At 40.6% G+C, this 20923-nt stretch overlaps 1 protein-coding gene across 1 annotated transcript in view; it reads left to right on the top strand.

The window, feature by feature from the left end:
- LOC135218163 (protein HIRA-like) overlaps positions 1–20923 on the top strand; it is a 104541-nt gene that overhangs the window by 35834 nt on the left and 47784 nt on the right. The window contains exons 5-13 of the mRNA XM_064254316.1: positions 2591–2751; positions 3592–3759; positions 4395–4553; positions 8460–8582; positions 12516–12652; positions 12968–13090; positions 14859–15080; positions 15699–15975; positions 16080–16329. Of these exons, the coding sequence (XP_064110386.1) occupies positions 2591–2751; positions 3592–3759; positions 4395–4553; positions 8460–8582; positions 12516–12652; positions 12968–13090; positions 14859–15080; positions 15699–15975; positions 16080–16329 (1620 nt within the window). The remainder of the gene's footprint in view (positions 1–2590; positions 2752–3591; positions 3760–4394; positions 4554–8459; positions 8583–12515; positions 12653–12967; positions 13091–14858; positions 15081–15698; positions 15976–16079; positions 16330–20923) is intronic.

The raw sequence follows: 20923 nt of genomic DNA on the forward strand, positions 1-20923 counted from the left end.
AGCTGTTGTATTGGGCAAAAGAAAAGAAAGTGACTCTTCTCACAAGATTCGTGAAAGGAGAGAAAGAACATCATCAGACAGGGCAGTAAGCAGGTTAAACCAAGTTCTCCCCACAGAATGGACCCTTCACATTCAGGTGTGTCAAGCTCTGTGGTCCCTGTGGGGCAGTCCACATATAGACCTATTCGCCACCTACCTATCCAGAAGGATAGAGAACTTTTGCTCCTTAGTGGAAGACCCGAGAGCGATAGCGGTGGACGCCATGCTACTGGACTGGTCAGGCCTAGATGCCTACGCCTTTCCCCCCTTCAAAATGTTAGGAGTGGTGTTAAGAAAGTTTGCGGCATCAAGAGGGACGAGACTAACACTCATCGCTCCCTTTTGGCCGTCTCAAGATTGGTTCACAGAGGTACAGGAATGGACAGTGGACTTCCCAAGATCTCTTCCACACAGGAGAGATCTTCTCAAACAACCCCATTTCGAGAGGTACATCAAAACCTCCCCGCTCTCGCTCTGACTGCCTTTCGACTATCGAAAGACTTGTCAGAGCGAGAGGCTTTTCAAGCAAAGCTTCAAAAGCAATTGCTAGAGCCCGAGATCTTCAACTATTCGGGTCTACCAATCAAAATGGGATGTATTTAGAAGATGGTGTAAGAAGAATAAACTGTCCTCTTCCGATACCTCTGTGACCAACATAGCTGATTTCTTGATTTTCCTTAGGGAAGAATCAAAATTATCAGTTTCTACCATTAAAGGTTATCGAAGTATGCTTTCGGCCGTATTTCGAAACAGAGGTTTGAGAATTGCAGAAGATAAAGACCTCCACGATCTTATTAGATCTTTTGAAACCTCAAAAACCTTTTCTCCTCGCACTCCGAACTGGAACCTAGATGTAGTTTTGAGATTTCTATCATCTAGTAGATTTGAACCCTCCTCTCAACGCGTCGTTTAGAGATCTAACGAGAAAATGTATTTTCTTGTTGTCGTTAGCGACTGCGAAGAGAATTAGTGAAATACACGCTCTAGATTCTCGAGTAGGATTTAAGAGTGATGCGGCAATTTGTTCTTTCCAGACTCTGTTTCTGGCCAAGCAAGAGAACCCCTCTAAACCCTGGCCAAAGAGTTTTGAAGTTAAAGGACTTTCAAATCTAGTAGGAGAGGAATTAGAAAGATCTTTATGTCCGGTTAGAGCTTTGAAGTTCTATTTAAAGAAGAAGAATGAACTAAACGGATGTAAACAAACCCTGTGGTGCGCAGTTAGGGATCCTAGTAGACCCATGTCAAAAAATGCATTAGCATTCTTTGTGAGGAGCATTATTACGGATGCTCATAATGACTGCACTGAAGACTCTTTCAGGACTCTCCGATTAGGTTAGAGTGAAGCTCATGAGGTAGAGCGGTGCCACTTCATTAGCATTTCAGAAGAACATGTCTTTAAAAGACATTGTGGATGCGACTTACTGGAGGTGTAATTCAGTGTTCGCATCGCACTATCTCGAGGACGTTAAAGTACATATGAAAAGTGTTTCTCTCTGGGTCCTTTTGTATCAGCCGATACAGTGCTGGGGCTGGGAGCACATAACGATCCTTAGAAAAATTTGTATTTGTTCAAAATTTTGATAGTACATAGATCTACCTTGTGAGACGAGTTGTTGGTTTTTTCTGCTGATTAGTATGCTTGCTGGCGCACGGACGTCCGAGCTTGGATCAGTGGGGGGAATCAAGAGACGTCTTACTGACTAGATTGTACAAACATTTTTTTTAAAATTTTATTTTTATTTTTGTACTTTACTGTACGAATGTTTGTGTTTCGAGTTTGTGGTCGTTTGCAAGAGGTTAGGGGATAACTTCTTGCAATCTTAGAACTAACATGGATAGGTTGAGGTGATCGGGATCGATGTTGTGCTCCTTGTATAAGGTCTTGTCAAGTAAGTGGATAAGCACCCATTGACGTAGTCCTTCCAGGATCTACCAAGTAAGCGGGTAAGACCCCTTTGGCAGAACCACAAGAACTCTTAGCCATAGATCAATATCTCGCTGAGGCTCTTGAGACTGTCTAGACTCCTGGATTGTATTCATGAAGTCTTCAGTCTAAACAGGTAGGAACCAAGGTTTTATTTATTTATTACCTACAACGATAGTTGTGATTCCTGTTTGATTCTATATTTAGCTGTCTCTTTCCCACCTCCAATGGTGTGAATCAGCTAAGTATATATCTGACAGGTAAGTTAAATGTATAAAAATGATATTGTTATGATACAATAAAGTTTTATACATACTTACCTGGCAGATATATACTTAGCTATTTGACTCCGTCGTCCGACAGAAATTCGAATTTCGCGCACACGCTACCTGTAGGTCAGGTGATCTACTTACCTGCCGCTGGGTGGCAGGACTAGGAACCATCCCCATGTTCTATCATATTTTTTCTATACCGCCTGTCTCCTGAGGGGAGGTAGGGTGGGTATAATTTTGTATATATCTGCCAGGTAAGTATGTATAAAACTTTATTGTATCATAACAATATCATATTTTTCCATTCATGATAACTTCATTGTGACTCATTGGTGTTATTATTTCTCACTTTCAGAACAGGTTAGGGTTTTACGAGGACACACAGGTCTTGTGAAAGGAGTAACGTGGGATCCTGTTGGTCGTTATTTAGCCTCTCAAGCTGACGACAAAAGCCTACGTATCTGGCGCACTGCAGACTGGGGTACTGAGGAAAAGATTATTGAACCTTTTACAGAGGTATTTCATGTTTCCTGTTTTAAAGAATGTTGTGAGACAAAAATTAATACATGTATTTTTACAAAGAAACACTTTTTTGTTTTTATTTGTATGACACATTAATTGCAAAAGAAAGAGAAGTTCATGGAACGAACAAGACATCAGTATTAGAGAGGAAAATGGGAAATATAAATGGAAGAATAAAATGTTCAAAATGAAGGTTAAAGTAGTTATATGATTAAAACAATGAGAAGGGACTGGCTGTAAGCAGATCAAAGTAAGAAAAGCTGTTCACTTATATCAGAAAGAACTATGATCAGCTATAATGATGATCTGAACCAGTCATTTCTGAGGGTAGCACTAAAAGGTTGAACCAAATCTTTGTCTATTTAAAAAAAAAACTAAAAAAAGAGGTATCCATCACCAGACAATCATTTGATTAAAATGAGGTATTCATTAAAAAAAGAGGTATCTATCACCATACAATCATTTGTTTAAAAAAAGAGATCGATGACCATACGATTAGTTGAAAAACGAAAAGTTGCTTACATGATCTGAAATTTTTTCCATGATTTACTGTCATTTATGAATCTCATTATTGCTATTATAACTTTTCATAATAAAGATGTTTGTATGAATAATATGCTGCTACATTGCAACTTTCATCTTCTCCATAGTCTTCATCACAAACATTTTTATGTTAGCTTTTTCCTATAGTGGGTTAGAAATAAAATTATTTCTCATCACTCCTTTCTGTTGTGTTCTCTTTCTGCCTGAACTTATTCATGGTGTGACCTACAGATTTTATTCTTAAGTGTATGTAGTGTATGGAAGGCTTAATTACATTATTTGAATCTGCAGTGTGGTGGCACAACTACAGTATTGCGACCAAGCTGGTCGCCAGATGGTCAGTATTTGGTCTCTGCACATGCCATGAACAATGGTGGACCCACGGCACAAATCGTTGAACGGGATGGTTGGAATACTGACAAGGACTTTGTTGGGCACAGGAAACCTATTACTTGTGTGGTAAGTGTTTTAAGCCCATCAGAATTTCTAATCGGAAATTACTGCACTACCTATATATAATAAATTTTGAATTGTAAAGGGTTCATAAGTAGAGAGTTCCTGCCATTCACATTGCATGAATTTGGATTTCTGGTCCAAGTCCTTATCAGTGCCATTTTTTCTGCCAGCTTAAACTGCTTCTCTCATGACTTAATTGTTAATTACAAATCTGTATGATTGGCTTCTTGCCATTGGCCTCCAATGATAGTGCTTATTTAAATTTTGGGATCATTGTAGAACTTTCAAATGATTAAGTTTTACTACTTGAGCCCTTATTAGAATCAGATGATAAAATGACCATTATGGTAGAACTCCAAGTTTTTTTTCTGCTTTATGTTTCCCTCAGAGTATTATTTTTACCAATATGCCTTCAGTACTTGCTGCTGCAGAATTTTTCTCTCCTGCATAATTTGCATCATCGTTTTACCAAGAAGTCAGTATGCTGAATACTCTTTACAGTGATGGAAGCTATAGTGAATAGAGAAAAAGTTATTCTGTCATTAAGTTTAAATTATAAGTCTTATGTTGTAGCTCTTAATAAAACTAAAATATGTGTTTTAAGGAAAATTAATTTCCATCTTTCATTTTGTTTTCAGAGGTTTAATCCAAACATTCTTAAAAAAACTGACTCTAAGACTGGGAAATCTGTACAGTATTGTTGTGTGGCCATTGGATCTCGTGACAGGTCCATCTCCATCTGGTTTACTTCACTGAAGAGGCCTCTTGTAGTCATCCATGACATATTTGAAGACTCGGTAAGTTGTTCATTACCTTTTAAGAAGAAACTTTAAAAGAGCAACTCTTGTTCTGTAATTTTTTTTTTTAATTAAGTAACTTACCCAGTAATTACAAACCTATAAGTTCCACATTTACGGCAGTTTGAATTAAAAATTTCTTGGGTAGCTCTGCAAACTATTGTGTAGGTGACCAGTTCTGCCCACTATTGGGAGAATAGGAACGACTGTGAGCAGCAAGCTGAGGTTGTTCCTTTAGTGAGTTGATTCATCAACTATTTTTTGTTTACACTTAAAAGCCAACGGTAATAATTTGGCTCTAAAAGTAGTTCTCGCTTTTCCCTATTCCTTTAGGCTAAACTTTGCATAATGTTTTTTTTTTTACTGTGCCTCATTACTTATATAAACCTTCGGTTTAGAGTTTTGACTTGTTATTAAACTGTCGAATGGTGTTTTCAGGGTATAAGCACTTGCAAGCATTTTTTTTGTTTCAAAGTAATTTTTTTATGTTTCGTCATTCTTTTAGGCTGAAAGCAAGACAACTTTTGCCTAATTTTTGCTTAGGCTACTTGTGAGTTCCTGATATAGTGTTGCCCTAAAGTAAATTTTGTATCTTATGTTAGGCCAAGCTTGTATATCAGTGTTGTATATGGGGCATAGACAATTTGCTAGTTGTTAGATAATTGCCTGAAAAGTAATTTGTGAATATTCGTCATTCAAGGACTTTGTGTGAGCTACAATAATAGTTTTTACTTTAAAAGTAATTCGTATATCGTATGTCAATCCTTTTGGCCAAAATTTTACATCGATGATGATTAGAGGGTGTAGGTTACTCATAAATTCTTCCATTGATATTTGCTTTAAAAGTAATTATTGAGTGTTTTGTCATTCCTTTGGGCTAAAATTTTACATTTTTTTGTTTGTTTACCAAACCTGGTCTTGCTAAATGTCGGTAAATAATATTACTTTAACCCTCGTACTTTCCTTTGCAGATAATTAAAGATGAATTTCCATTTACAGAGAATTAAAGTGTAAGAGCAAAAAGTAGTAGGAGAGAATGGTGCTTATGGAGAATGTTATTGTTGGCCGATAATCGGTCCCAGTAATTGCTTCAGGATAGTACTCACTCCGGCAGTACATTTTGAAGACTTGTCTGATATGTTTTCTCATGTCTTGTACAAGGAGACCACCATTCTAAGTTGATGCAGAGATTGTGAATGCTCCTCTCTTCCAGAAACTAGAAGCACTCACTTCAGCACAACGCCAGCTCATTTTTCGAGCACTCGATGGCATGCATTGGTGCCATGCCGCCATCCAGCTCTGCTGCCTTAACCACACTCAGTGTAGGTTAAATGACTAAACATCAGTGTTGCCAGTGCAATTGCATCTGTATAATTTGCCTCTGTATTGGTCAATGTTGACTACTATCAGTAGGAGATGGATATTTGTTTTTACTTGACAATTTTGATACATCTTTAAACTTTTATTATTTAAGCATTAAATTTTAAAGATTATGTTCTTTTTGACCAGGTTATCTGACAAAAACCACAAGATAGCAACACTGGCGCTAGCTCGTGCCCTGAGTGGCAAGGCGCCTAAAGCACCCGAGGGCCAAAACCGCTCACAAGCGTCAGAGCATCCATGAACGCCCAGGACTACCCATAAGCGTCCAAGACGGGTTCGATTCTCGGCCATTCCATTGAGGAGCGAGAGATGTGTATTTTTGGTGATAGAAGTTCACTCTCGACATGGTTCGGAAGTCACGTAAAGCCGTTGGTCCCGTTGCTGAATAACCACTGGTTCCATGCAACGTAAAAGCACCATACAAACAAATAAGCGTCCGAGAGTGTCAATGATCAACATCTAATAATCACCTAAAGTGAAGATCATTCAAGAAGAAAGCAACTAAAGACTCCTTTTCTGAAGGAATATGATGACTATGAGAAAACATTAAAAGACAATTATAAAATATAAGATGCACCTTATTTTGGAACATACAAGTGCCTACCAGAGGGATTCATCCTTTTAGAGAGCTGTACATAAACCAAGCAAAGGGAACAACCAGGCACATACTCATTTTTATCTCCTACCAGCCTTATAAATTTTGTCCACTTGCATTCTATTTCATTATGAGACGTGACTAGAAAGATGCTTTTTCTGGATTCCTTAGCTACAGCAAAACGGGTCAGTCCGGCTCATGCCTTGGATAGGAGAGTTGGCTTCTTGAAAGGGAATGTGGTTTGCTCTTATTCCCTGTGATTTTTGGCCAAGAATGAGACTCCCTCTCATCCTAGGCCATGTTCTGTTTTGATTAATAACTCTGACTGATTTATTGGGTCCTTATGATGTTGAGAGTGTTATGTCTCGTGAGATCTTTGAAGTATTACTGTTAAAGAACTAAAGATATTCGTGGTGCATCAAGCAGTCTGTGGTGTTCAGTTAAGAACCCTTCCAAACTTCTGTCTAAGAATGACCCGGCATTTGTCTTCAGACATTATCTTTGAAGCTCATACCTCGATTAAGAGGATATGTTTCCTATTTGCAATGTCAAAGTTCATGAAATTAGAGGAGTGGCCACTTCTTTTGGCATTCAGACACAATTTCTCTCTCTCTTCAATATTGCAGTTGACTTTTTGGAAATGCTAGCGGTATTTGCTTCCCATTACTTACATGAGATTGAAACTGCAGGCAGTCCCAGTTAATGGGGTGTGGGGGCACGGTTACGTTTCGATGGCTTGAAGATAAGCAAAAATCAGTGACTTTCAGCTCTTAATTGGCGCCAATGACCGATTAATGGCACCTCTGTTAGGTATGTATCGGCACCGATAACTGGAAATCGGCATATTTCAGTGATTTTCCGCACTAGACAAGCCCCATAAAACTTGATTGCCAATATCCTGGAACTGCCTGTATATATAATAAGTGCAGTACCTTGGGTCTGTTTTTATGGCAGGTGTGGTGTTGGGAAAGGAAGCAACTCTTCTTATTAATTTTTTAATCTTCACCTTGACAAAAGATGTTGAGTCGATGGGGCCTGGAGGTATGAGGTACCTGGAGTACTCTCCAGATTTTGTATGGCAAGGGTGGTGGTGGTGTTATTATTGTTCTTTTGGGTTAATTAACAGTTTATTATTTCTGTTTGTATTGTGGTACTTAGCCCTGAGCACGGGCCAATTGTTTTTATCTTTGCTGACCATCGGAATTGTCCTTTGCTACAAAGTACTCACTGAAGTAGTAGGTGCGCCGCGGCTATGCCGCCACATCACTACGCGATGAGTGCCTACCAGACGCTGTATCTATTTGCAGTGACACTCGCATCAGGTAAGGAAACAACAAACATTATAGTAATGTTTTTAATTTTTCTAGTCTCAAATTCATTACCATTCCTAATGGTTTGGGGTAAAAGTGTCTTGGATCTCACCTCCTGTCAATGTGGGAATCAGCTATGTAATTACTGGGTAAGTAACTTGAATGAAAAGTAAGTTTTTATGATAAAATAATGTTCTATTTATACTTATCCAGTACTTACTTAATCGGAGCCCTCCCTCCATCCCCTTGCATGGGCATTAAGGGGCATAAAACAAACTGAGCTCCTTGCCAAGATGTTCCTCTCTCTTCCCTGAAATTCAAAATTTAGCTGCTGGGCAAGAGAAACTCAGCTATGTAATTACTGAGTAAGTATAAATAAAACAATATTTTATTTTGAGAATGTTCTATTTATATTTACTTCCTATTTCCCTTTCAGCACTTAATGACCTCATAGTTCCCAGGGCTTGGCCTTTGGCTTAACTTTCATATTCAAATTCTCTTGTTCCTTTCATGCTTGAACTCTCCAATATATTCCCTATATATTCTTATTTCTCATTTCTCCCTGCTTCACCTAGATGTATTTATGTAGTAAAACAAATCGTGTACATCTTGTTTCAGGTTCTTGATCTCTCATGGAGCAACTGTGGCAGGTGTTTGATGGCCGTTTCCAAAGATGGGACGCTAGCCTTCATTAATTTTTCTATGAATGAAATTGGACATCCTTTGTCAGAGGACGAAACAGTAAGTAGATGCAGCTGTAGTGGATTTCTATGGAAAGACTCAATTTTTAGTATTGTATGTATGTATAATGGTCTTGATGACAATAATGCATTTGTGAATCATATTAAGTGGAAGTTACATAAATTATAAAATAAGAAATGCTGTTAAACAGAGATAGTATTTACAACTGCAATCAAGCTGGGAATAATTTAAATCATGTTGGGTTTCAATGAAAAAAATTCAACCCTGGGGTTAGCGCCATCAGTGCACCTCAAACAAGTTGATCGTGTAGACCAGTGTGGCAGGAGAAATCAGAGACAGACATAAAAAACTTACTTTATATGCCTCAAAGATGTGACTTACCAAGTGCTTACCGGATCTTGTGACGCTCCAGTCTTTTCCTTAACCACCTTGGGGAGTAGATGCTTTTGCTTTTTCTCTCCCTCCAAGCCGGTTGTTTTGTGCCCATGTTCTTTCCTTTCAGTGTGTTGTGTGTGATTGTTTCAGTTTATTATGGATTCCTCAGAGTCTTCGCGTCCTCGTCAATGCATGTGCCTAGGTATTCAGGGTTTTCCTTGCTCAAGGTTTCTACTGTCTACATCTATGAACCCTCATACAATGAAAAGCAGATATACCAGTTCAAGGTCCTGTGCTTCAGGTTGACCATGTCCCCTCAGGTGTTCACAAGGGTCTTTGCCTTCGTCTTGACATGGGCTCATGCTCAAGGGATTCACCTGTTATGGTACCGCAACAACTGGCTGATCTTAGCAAGCTCCGAGGAGAAACTGTTGCAGGACAGAGATTGTCCTCTTTAGTTTTGTCGGGAGCTAGGCACAATAGTAAACCTAGAGAAGTTGAATCTCGTTCCCAGCCAGAAAGCTCTTTATATAGGTTAGGTATGGTTAAAGATACAGCAGTGTCGAGAGTTTTCTGTCGGACCAGAGGTTGGAGAAGTTGCGGTTAGTGGCACACAAGTTCCTGTCACAACCAGAACAGCCAGCTCACCAATGGCAGGTCCTTCTGGGGATTTTGTTTTCTCTGGAGAAGCTGGTCCCTCACGGTCATCTTCATCTTATATCTCTGCAATGGAGATTGAAAGACTTCTGGTCCTCGGTGGGAAATTCCCCTCTTCAGACAGTTTCTCTGTCCGAAGAGGTGAAGCAAGACCTTTGTTGGTGGTTGGATGACCAGTATCTCTCGGTGGGAATCTCTCTGCGTTCTCCCCCTCCTGACTTCCTTCTGTTTTCAGATGCCTCCATCATGGGTTGGGGTGCTCATATGGGAGACCTGTGTCAGGCGTTTGGGGTGTGGAAGACAAGCTGCTAGACATCAGCGTTTTGCAGCTGATATGAGCTTTTCTGGGTCTGAGAGAGTTTCAGGAGAAGGTAGAGGGTCATTTGGTGGTTCTGATGCCTGACAACACCACGGTGGTCGCAGATGTGAACAAACGGGGTTCTCTGGTGTCTCGTTACTTCCATTCATTGACAGTCAAGTTATACCAGTAGGCAATCAACAACTTGGTGGAGCTCTCTGCCAGTTACATTCCAGGCAAGAGGAATGTGGCCACCAACAGGCTGAGTTGTCGGAACCCAATCCTGGGCACGGAGTGGTCTCTGCATCAGGTAGTGGCGGACAGGCTCTTTCAGGTTTGGGGAGGCCTATGCTAGACCTCTTCTCAACTCGCTTCAACAGGAAGCTGAGAGTTTACTGTTTGGTGGTCCTGGATCCTCTTGCTCTAGTAGAGGACACCTTCAAACACCCTTGGGACAACCTCGAGTTGTACGCCTTCCCTCCGTTTTGCTTGATCCGTCAAGTTCTGAACAGAGTAATGAGTTCTCGAAATCTCAAGATGACTGGTAGCTCCTCTGTGGCCGCAAGCAAAATGGTTTCTGGACCTTCTGTTCCTTCTGTTAGAGGTTCCAGGAGAGATTTTCCCGTAGCGGCAGCTTCTTTGCAAGCCTCATGTTGAAAGGTTTCACCAGTTAGTAGAATCCCTGTCTCTTCACGGATGGAGACTATCAAGTATCTCCTCCGATCGAGAGGTTTTTCTCAGGGTGCAGTGAGACGTATGTCCTGTTACCTCAGGAAGTCCTCTTCAGCAGGTTACCAGGGGAAATAGGCAGTCTGCTGCGATTGGTGTCATCGACGGGGTTTCTCTCCACTCAAAACCTCCATTCAGCGTATAGCAGATTTTTTTTTTGTCTTCCCCAGGGGTGAGAAAGGAGGCCCTTCTGTTTCTCTTATCAGGGGCTACAGAGCAGTGTTAAGTTTGGTGTTACGTCTGAAAGGCGTGAACATTTCTTCATCCTGGGAGATCTCCTTGTTTTTCAGGGGTTTTGAGCAGACCTGTTCTCTTAGGGAACTCAAGCCTCCAGCATGGGATGTTTTGCTTGCCTCAATGATCAGACAGAGATTTGATGCCGAAGACAATTTTCCTGTTGGCCTTGGCTTCGTCGAAATGAGTGGAGGAACTTCACAGCTTAAGTTATGATTTGAAACATACCAGAGGTTGGGGTCTGTGACCTTAGAGTTTGTCCCGGAATTCGTGGCCAAGACCTAGAACCTCGGTGCATGACGATAGATTTGCCTCTTTTTCTATTCAATGTTTGAATGACTTTGTAAACAATGACCTGCAAGAATGTCCTGTCAGAGCTCTATGATGCTATCTTAAAAGGACTCGCCATCTAAGACCTAGGTGTCGTAGGCTTTTTGTTAGCACTGGTCGGTCCAGAAAAGAAGTTTCCAAGAAAACCGTTTCTTTCTGGATCCGTGAGGCGATCAAGCAGGCTTACTCATCTCTTGATGGTTCTTTGTTGAGTCTGTACAGGGTAGAGCACATGATGTCAAAGGTAATAAGTTCCCCTGTCATTTAAGAAAAACTTTGCTGTTCATAGAATTTTTAGAGCTGGTACCCAGTTGAGTCAATCCACGTTCACTTCTTTTTACCTAAGAGATGTTGCCCCCGGGTCTTAAGACACATTTTCCTTGTGCTCTGTGGTGGCTGCCCAACAAGTTGTGTAATCCACCCAGTGGAAAAGAGAATGAGTTAGTTGGCTGGTCTCTTTCTTTCTCTTTGTTACTGTCTTCTTCCTACGGGCGGGTTGAGGAATATACTCATCAAATGCTGGACTGGTCTGATACTGGTGAGTAAGGTAGTCAAACTAATAGTTGTTTTGCTTTATGTTGTTGAAATAATCAAACCCTCCATTTAGTAGCAAATACTCCTCTCTCTCTCAAGCAAGGGGGAGTGAGGAGTGATAACAAACCAACAAACCTCTGTGTCTATATGGTTTGTTATATGAACAGTCAGAATTTTCTTTGGTTGGTTCCTTAGATGCAATGAATCTGCTCATATATCATTGTATTTCAACCCAGACGGCTGAGTTGTTAGATATTGGTTTATATATCTTCTCATGGGCATTGAGCCACCTTCTTTAGAACTTGTTCTTCTAGGAAGGGTGGTCAGATGGGTTAACTCCTAGCCGGTTTAGGATACTTGTAACTCCCACCAAGTATAAGCCTATCCTATTGTTAAGACCAAAGGTTTGTTCCTCATATGAACAAATGACAAATTTTTAGTCAATTTGTATCTTTCATAGCTAACAAACCTGAGGTCTTAATGTTTTACAGCCCACCTCTAGCCGCCCCTTTCTCTTTTATTATAATTCCTGGGTTGGGGAAAAGACTGGAGCGTCACGAGGTCCACTGCGCAGTCTCTGACCAGCTATCACCTTGTACGCGCAGGAGGTGCCAGATCTCACAGATTCCTTTCTTTACAGTCTTTGATTGTGTTAACTGGTTATCAGCTGGTGCTTGGAAAGTTATTGTCAAGACCTCAGGTTTGTTAGCTATGAAAAATAAAAATTGATTAAAAATTTGTCATATTTATTAAATGAAATTGACTGCATGTATGAGCAATGCCCTTCATGCTGTATTTTCTCTTTCTCTCTCAAGAATAATCTACATATCAAATTGTATGGCAAATCTGCTGTCACATCTGCATCTTCAGTGAATCCAGCTATAATAGAGAATGCGGAAATATTGCGGCTGAAGGAAGAGGAAAGCGAGAAAGCCAAGGCTGCTAGTAGTAGGTAGGTGACAATCTATATACTATTTGATCTGCTTCATCTTGATTTATACAGTGATATACTTCATTCACAGTCTTCATTCAGTGTTGTCATGTGTGGTGAAGCTTCTAAATTTTGCTTAGAGCTGTCTTTTTGTTCAAAAGATTAATACACAGTTGGCCAGTATAGTGTATGAAATTTTTTTATATGACTTCAGTTAAAAATTTGGTATCTGAGCAAAGTGCAAATTATATTCATAGTCTTAACTGAAATTACTGCAATATACCAGTGTGAAGGAAAGTCCATCTTGATTATTTTACCTGAGATACATGTTTTCAGGGAATTCAGCCAGCGGCCCACACCTGCCACACCACAAAGAGCACCAATCAACAAACAAATTGAAACAAGAACAGCAGATGGAAAGAGGCGAATCACGCCAATGTTTATACCTCCAACAGAAGGGTGAGTTATTGGTTTTTGTTTGCCGTTTATCTCCTATACTATTACTTTTTACAGCAAAGTCCCACCTGTCACAAGACTTTGTGAACTGATAGGTATAGTAGTATATGCCAGAAAGAGGTATATAGCTTTTGTTTCATTTCTTATTTTGACATTTTTATATTTTCTAAGTACCAGTTTTTTTTTATAATGATACTATTTAACTATGATATGGCTAAGGGTTTATCCATGTTTTGCTTTGGAAAAATCAGCTGAGGGCAGAGGCAGGGTTATTTTGCCCAACTTAACTTTATTTTCTTGCTTCTATTTAGCATAAACAGGTTATTTTTTTGTTATATGAAGTGCTTTTAAGTTGAAATATGACTGAAATATGTACATCTTGTTATGAACTTGATTGTTGTTTTTTTTTTTTGTTAATAGATGGTGTCGGGAGCATGTTATTTTGTGTAAAAAACTGATTACATTCAATATTTTCATCCTATATCATAACAATACAGTATTTACATATTTATCTGTTAGCGGCATGAAAACAACAGTAAAATGTGCTCCCTCTTGCAGAATATATTTTATTAAAATACATTTTCTCCACTATTAATTGCAGTCGAGTTTCATCATTTTACTGATGCACTATAATTTATATTCATTAGCAGTGTGAACATTGTTTTCTCAGCTTCAGCTACAAATGCAGCTTAAATTTCGCAGTACATACTCTATACTATATTTCCGTGCCGGTATTTTCTCCATAGCGAATAAATGTACAACGTAGAAATATATCAGTCCTGTTCTACTTAACGTCATTTGTAACAAAACTACAGTAATTTGTTGCTATTGTACGATGGCTGAAATGCAAGCAAAACGTTATCAGATTCGGTTCGGTTGTTGTAGCTAAACAATTGTTATCATTCAGTTGGTTATGGTTACAGTGTTTAGGCAACGATTATAACTACTAACAATACTTCCATCATTCTCATTTGCTTTTTTAGCTGATTTAACTAGAAGATATGATAGATAAAGAGATGGAGGAAACATTAGCAGTCTGAAAAAGGAGATACCTCTCTCTCTCTCTCTCTCTCTCTCTCTCTCTCTCTCTCTCTCTCTCTCTCTCTCTCTCTCTCTCTCTCTCTCTCTCTCTCTCTCTCTCTCTTTTTACTAGGCCAAGATTTACCAACAAGATCACTGAATCTGACATTAAAAAATTGTAGAACCACCAGGCAGACCATTGTAAATGATTAGTCAAATGAAAATCCACGTTTTCATTAAAGAGTTATTACATATTAGGGCAAAATATCTGGCTGTGACACTGTCTATTACATATTAGGGCAAAATATCTGGCTGTGACACTGTGTAAGGCATAGTCAACAAGTCTAGGGCACCGTAAGGGGATTGTGACGCCCGTAGACTTTTGAATTTCGCTTAGTGTCAGGCCCCCAGGAAAGGAACCCCTGCCGTTAACCGGGGCTGCCTGTATGACCAAAAGAATTAAATGATAGTGTTCTTGTCATTTGTTTCCTAATGGGATTTCTGAAATATTTGGAAGATAAGCAATCATATTTTGATCTGAAACTTTGCAATTGGCTATAAGTTCATTTAAAAGCTTTTCTTTAGGAATTGAAATAGCTGTGTTATCTGGCATAATTTCCTATTCTATCCACATTTACTTATGTGAGACATTTCAAGCTGTATGTGAATGTCATTTAAATATTTTGGTTATTTAACAATAATGATGTTTCCTTTTATATTTTCAATATTTTTTTTCTTATTTTGTGGACAGGGTGGACAGCCCCTCAAAGTCATATGAAGCCAGCTTTTCTTCAAGTCAGCAGGAGAAAAGTAAAATCGTTGTGGAGAAAGTTGACCAGATTGTAGAGCCTAATGTGTCAAGCACCCGAAACACATTCTGTGGTAGTTTGTCTGGTACACCAAGCAAGCTTCCTGCTCCTCTCCCGGAGGAATTTAATGGAATGCCTGCTGCTCTTCCTGCCCGCTTGGAAAGGTAATGGATAGATTTTTCTTGTGTGAAAATCTGTATGTAAATATTTTAGACATTTATTTGTGCATGTTGGAATAGGAATTCATTTGCATAGCAGTTCGTTCCACTTCCTAGTTTGACAAAACTGAAATTTCAGAGCTTAGCTTACAAAGAACTAAAATTACATGAGTCACAAAAAACAATAGTATTAGTTGCTTAAGAGGTGGAGTCACAAAAAACCAAGAGATATGTTAGCTTAAGAAAAGGGTAAAAAATTTGTAATTTTTTATGATTTTGTAGTGTTTCTTCTTAAATGTGAAGTATCCCCAAATGGTAATATTGTGAATTATTCACAGTGAAGTAGCCCCCAAATGTTAATATTATGAATTATTCACAGAGACCCATTAAGGTAGTCACATTTCTAGACTCATAGGGCTCTTAAGAAAGATTTTTGTCTGTTGAAGTTTATGAAAATGAATTACTGTAATGGTGAAAACAAATATTAATGGCAGCATCTACATTATCTAAATTCTTATTCAGTGTTTACTACCATTTCATATATATAAGGTAAATTAATTGTTTAGGTTAGTGATGACTATCCTAAATCTGTTACAAAGTATAGAAATTGCAAAACCCTTTCAGGTCAGAGAAAGCACTTGAAACTCAGGGATCCTGCACACCTATAGCATCAGGTAAACGCAAGCATGATGACCCTCAGCCAATTGTTGTCAAAAGAAAGCGAGGCCGTCCCGCTATGTATGATAGAACTCCTGTGGCCCCTCCTTCTCGTGCTTCAACCCCTCCCCCGGTAGCGCAGGGACCGCCTTCAAGACCCCAGCCTGTTGTGACAACAGTTCAACCAGTTGATGTCATTCATATTCTTCCAGAAGCTTCTCTTTCTAAATCAGCAAGAATACAGGTATGGATTATGAATTGGAGGTATTACATAGTATTGAATGTATTTTTTTTTTTTGAGTCTATAATTAACCTGTAGTGATACATGGTGGCGTTTTTATCTTACAGATTCCTGGTGAGCCTTCTGGTGATTCACCAGGACCTTTGTTGGTTGTGGAGAATGATCACAGAGTTGGCAGTGGCAATGTTGGTGTTGGGAGTTCTGTGCCAAATCTTCACCGTGTGACAAGAGAGCAAGTCAACCTTGTCAGCTGGGTCTTGTTCTTTACCTCTCAGGTTACAGCAGCATCAGCAACAACCAAGATTGCTACTATTTCATGCCGTGACAAGACCCTGCATATCGTGGATATAAAGACAGGTAATATTATGTCCTGTGTTTGTTTACTTTCCAATCATTGTTTCCATTGATTGCAAGATGAATAAAAAAAAATTTATACATAAATCCCGAAGGCAAGTTGATGTTATTGATAGCATAGCCAATGTTCGTCCTCAAAGGAGTTACACTCTCACAGTTCCCCCCAGGGCTCCATAAGACAGACCAACCAATTACAAAGAATTCTCTTACAGTTGGTCATGGCCAGAATAGTACTTATTGGTACTGATAGAATATAAAGGACTCAGGACAGGAGGGCTCATCTCCTGTCCTACAACGATTATGTAGGCTCTATTTCATACTTGCACAGATGTGACAACAAGTCGACGCCATCTTCATTACATTTGTTTGTCTAAGAGTTCACTTGTCCCCGGGATGTACTCCGGAATTGCGTTCGACTACACACACTATTCTCCAACTTTACACAAGTCAGGCTTGTGTAAAGTTTTAAGGCTCATTAGAAAGTTGTAGTTTCTTAACCTTTTAACAGGCAAGCTTATTTTTGTTTAAATTGGGACCCAGTAAGCTTCTTGCAAGGCGAGAAGTTAAGGATAGATTGGTAGGCTACACTGTAATTGCCATGCTGTTTTTTCTTGTTTAACACAGTGAGATTTACTATTAAGGCAATAATATTAGACTATGTGTTTATTGAAACTTATTACGCAATGTACAATGGCCTTTTAAGATTGATAGGTAATTTGAAGTTACCAAAGGGTAAATTGGGGTAGCCTAACTTTTTTACACTTGACATACCAAGCTGTCGAGGTAGAAAGCTTTCTACCTCAGCAGCACAAAATTCAACTTTTGTTCATGAAACTTACCTGTCTGATATATATATAGCTGTATTTTCTGAAGTCCGACAGAAATTCAAAAACTTCCGGCACACACAGTGGTCGGCCAGGTGGTTAGTACCCATTCCTGCCGCTGGGAGGCGGGTATCAGGAACCACTCCCATTTTCTATTCATAATTTTTCTGTCGCCGGTGCTGGAAACACCTGTTTTCAGTACCTCCGTCTTAGGATTTTGGAAACTTCATTGCCGCTAAATATCCTAATTGTCTTTTGATTTATTGACTTGGATTTGTGGCTAGGCATACGCTATCTTAAATTGTTTTGAATATGATTCATTTTTGTATATCTGAATCTAGTTAGGCTAGTTTCAGAGGGTGTTGTCTGCTAGGATAGGGTGTGGCTACCGAAAGCTTCGGTAGTTCCGCACTCGATATGCACGAGGGCTATGTGTCTTGCTTCTTTGTTGAGATTTGTCATGTAAGGAGTGTGAGACTTTGTCTAAGTCCGTAAGGAAGACGTATGATTCGTATGTACGCAATTAATCAGTAAACAAAAGTCAGGGTAGGCTAACCTACCTGTAGACTTTATTTTGCCTAACCCTGTAGTATGGCCTACGGGCTATAAATATGTCTCGTGAGGTAATGCCCTTTACGTTATAGATTCCATCTGTATCTTGGAATCTAAGGTGCTTGCTCTCCTATCATTGTGGTGAAGAGTGCTACTTCTGTAGTTGTTACTCCTAACCCTGTAATGTTGCCTTCGGGCCCTAAACAGTTTCTGTAGAGGGTATTGACCTTTCTCTGATACTCTATCGATTCGTAACTTAGAATCGAAAGTGCGGGCTTTATAGAGCAAAAGTGAAGTGGCTAAGTGCAGTGACAGTGCCCCTTGTGTAGTGGAGGGTGCGTCAGATCGGCCTTATTTCGCCTCTAGGCCGGGACCTCTGCTTGACTCCCAGGAACAGGGAGAGAGCATGTTGAAAGCCGAAGGAGGGTTACGAGGAACTCCCACCGATCTGACGTGCCTTCGGCAGACCTGAAGATACTCCCAGGCTGCCAAAGTGCGTGCACGAATCCTGAAGGATTGCTTCTCGTCCTCCGAAGCGTCCTCCCTGCGCAGGGTTTGGAGCTTTCGGAAGGACTCGCGCCCTCTAAATAGAAGCTTTATAGAAGAGGACGTTTCACGTCCTCTCTCTCTCTCTCGTCATGCGTTGCAGTGAGAAGTAAGAAGGCGAACGTCGCCTGAACTCGTGTACGTCTTTCCACCGAGAAAAGGGAAAGCAAGTCATATTAGCAGGACGCTTTTGAGCGCGGACGTCCTAGCTTTGTTGCTGTGAGAATAAGAAGGCGTTCCCTCGCCCCGCGTATTCTCACAAACGATCACAACCCTTCACCTGAGACTGCTTCGTGCAGTCGGTTTTCTCTCCGAGATGTCTAATGCTCTTCCCTGAAGGCAGTTTCGCTTGCATTGACGCCTGTCAGGAGCGTGACGCTTTTCTGCACGCTTCTTTTGACGCTCGGCTTGGACGGGACGTTCGAATGGACGCCAGGCGCGCGCGGGTGCACGCCAAGCGCGCACCAGTAGACGCCGAGCGCACGCCAGTGGATACCGAGCGCGCGCCAGTGGACGCCGAGAGTGCTCGCTGCTCGCCAGTGGACGCCGAGCGTGCTCGCTGCTCGCCAGTGGACGCCCCGAGCGTGCTCGCTGCTCGGCCCAGTGGACGCCGAGCGCGCGCGCCAGCGCACGCCAGGTGTGTCGCCTGGCTGAACGTTTCTGTTGAAGTCTTCAAGCTGATTTGGGCCTAAAGATTTTTTACCTAACTTCGGTGATCCCTTCTACATCGCCTGCGAAGAATGTGAAGTAAGCAGTGCTTCGGAGGAAGCTTAAAGTGAAAAGGCAACTTCGTTTTCGAAACCCAGCAAGACCACGGGTTTCGTGAATTATAGAGGTCTCTGTCAGTTAATATTGCTTTTCGTAAAGTCCAGGATTGGATGGAGTTATGGAAAGCTCAAGGAAAGATCTCTTTTACTCTACCGCAGTCAAGACTTTGCGGTAAGGCAGCTATGGGTTATGTAAAAGCTCGACGTCCTGCACGTCAGGACTCTCGGCAACGTTCAGTAGGATTCTTGCAAAGGCACTCATCAAAAGGACGCTCTTCAGGAAAGCGCAAGACAGGACTTCCTTTGCCATACTGCCGATAAATTTTAAGCTTTAGCGGCAAGTTGTGACGGGAGAGGAAGTGGTTTGGAGAGTTTCTTCCCAGGCACTAGTTGTGATACGGGAGAGGAAGCTGGTTGGAGAGTTTCTTCCTCTTCCCAGGATAATTTTGCAAGCTTTTTAGCCCATCTGAAAGGGCTTTTCAGATGATAGATTTTGTTAGTTCCTAGTCAGGACTACGCTGCCGAATTGAACATCGTCGTTCTACCTGTCGTAAGCCGTCTCTTAACAGGATTCTTGCCCCTTCCTCGTTTGAGACGGGAATCGAAAATAAAATGCTCGACTTCCTGGATTACATTTTGTCAATTCAGTGATTTTCCCCCATTGACAATATACTATCGTTTTGTCAAGTAAGTGGGTATCCCCTCATTGACAAAATATCTCTTTGTCCCGTAAATGGGTTAGTTCTCATTGACAAACTTCTCATTAACTTTATATTGCGTAAGCGGATAAGCTCTTATTGACAAGATTCGGAAGAGCTCTCATTCATCATTCGCAGACTCGTACAAGAAATAGACTTGTAGACTACGTCAATGAACGCTTATGTCCAATAACATAAGAAGCTTGAGCTGTCCGCTTCAATTCTCTGAGTTTTGTTCATGAAACTTGCCTGTCAGATATGTATGTAGCTGTATTTCCGAATTCAGCTATAGTATATATGTCTGCCAGGTAAGTATGAAAAAACTTTATTGTAATATAATATCATATTTTGCCTTGCGTCATTTTACTACTGGTTGGTTCAAGTCATATACGCTTGCTGTAGTTACCTCTTCGGATGGCAACCGAGAGGTCTATTGTTTATCATTTTAAGGACATTTAATCGTTACTCCCTGCAGCCTTCCAGGAGTTTCCGATTTATCTTTTACCGTTGTATGGTAGTGTTATGACGACACAAACGCATCTATATATTTAGCGTTTTCTGTTTCGCTTAAATATACCAGCTTGAGAGTCTCTTTATGCTAAAAATAACGGACCTATTTCTTCGTAGAATAGGGTAGCTGGCAACCCAGGCATAAAGTTAAGAGACGACGATCGTAAGCTGCTGCTGTCACTGTCCTCTCCTCCAGTCCAAACGAGCCAGTACCAGCTCGTTCGCTGTCATGCGCGGTAGGTTACGTCTCTCTCTCCTGCGGGATTGACTGACTAACCGTATCTCTGTGCTGGCAGTTACGTCTCTCTCTCTCCTGCGGGATTGACTGACTAACTGTATCTCTGCCCTACAATCACGGACTTTAGCCTAAGATTGAGGGGATTTCTTACATGAATGAATAAACATTGCATTCGTTTTGCCTTACTATGTTCTCAGAGATATCTCTTACTCCTTTCGGTGCGCGTTACCGCACGGTATAGGACTACGAGTCTACCGCAACATTGCACTATTATATGCTCTCCTGCTTAGGCAAAGCGCAGCCTTATTAGGGAAGTAAACATACTGTGTGAGGGAATGGATGAGCTTGCTGGGGACCATTTCCTTCCTAAAGAAGTTTGTTTCCTGAATAGACTGCAATTCAGACCTCTACAGTTTTTTCCTACCGGGAAACTGAAATTTTATTAAAGATCTAGGAATGATT

This window comes from Macrobrachium nipponense, chromosome 19 (genome assembly GCF_015104395.2).
Source record: "Macrobrachium nipponense isolate FS-2020 chromosome 19, ASM1510439v2, whole genome shotgun sequence".
Taxonomy (NCBI): domain Eukaryota; kingdom Metazoa; phylum Arthropoda; class Malacostraca; order Decapoda; family Palaemonidae; genus Macrobrachium; species Macrobrachium nipponense.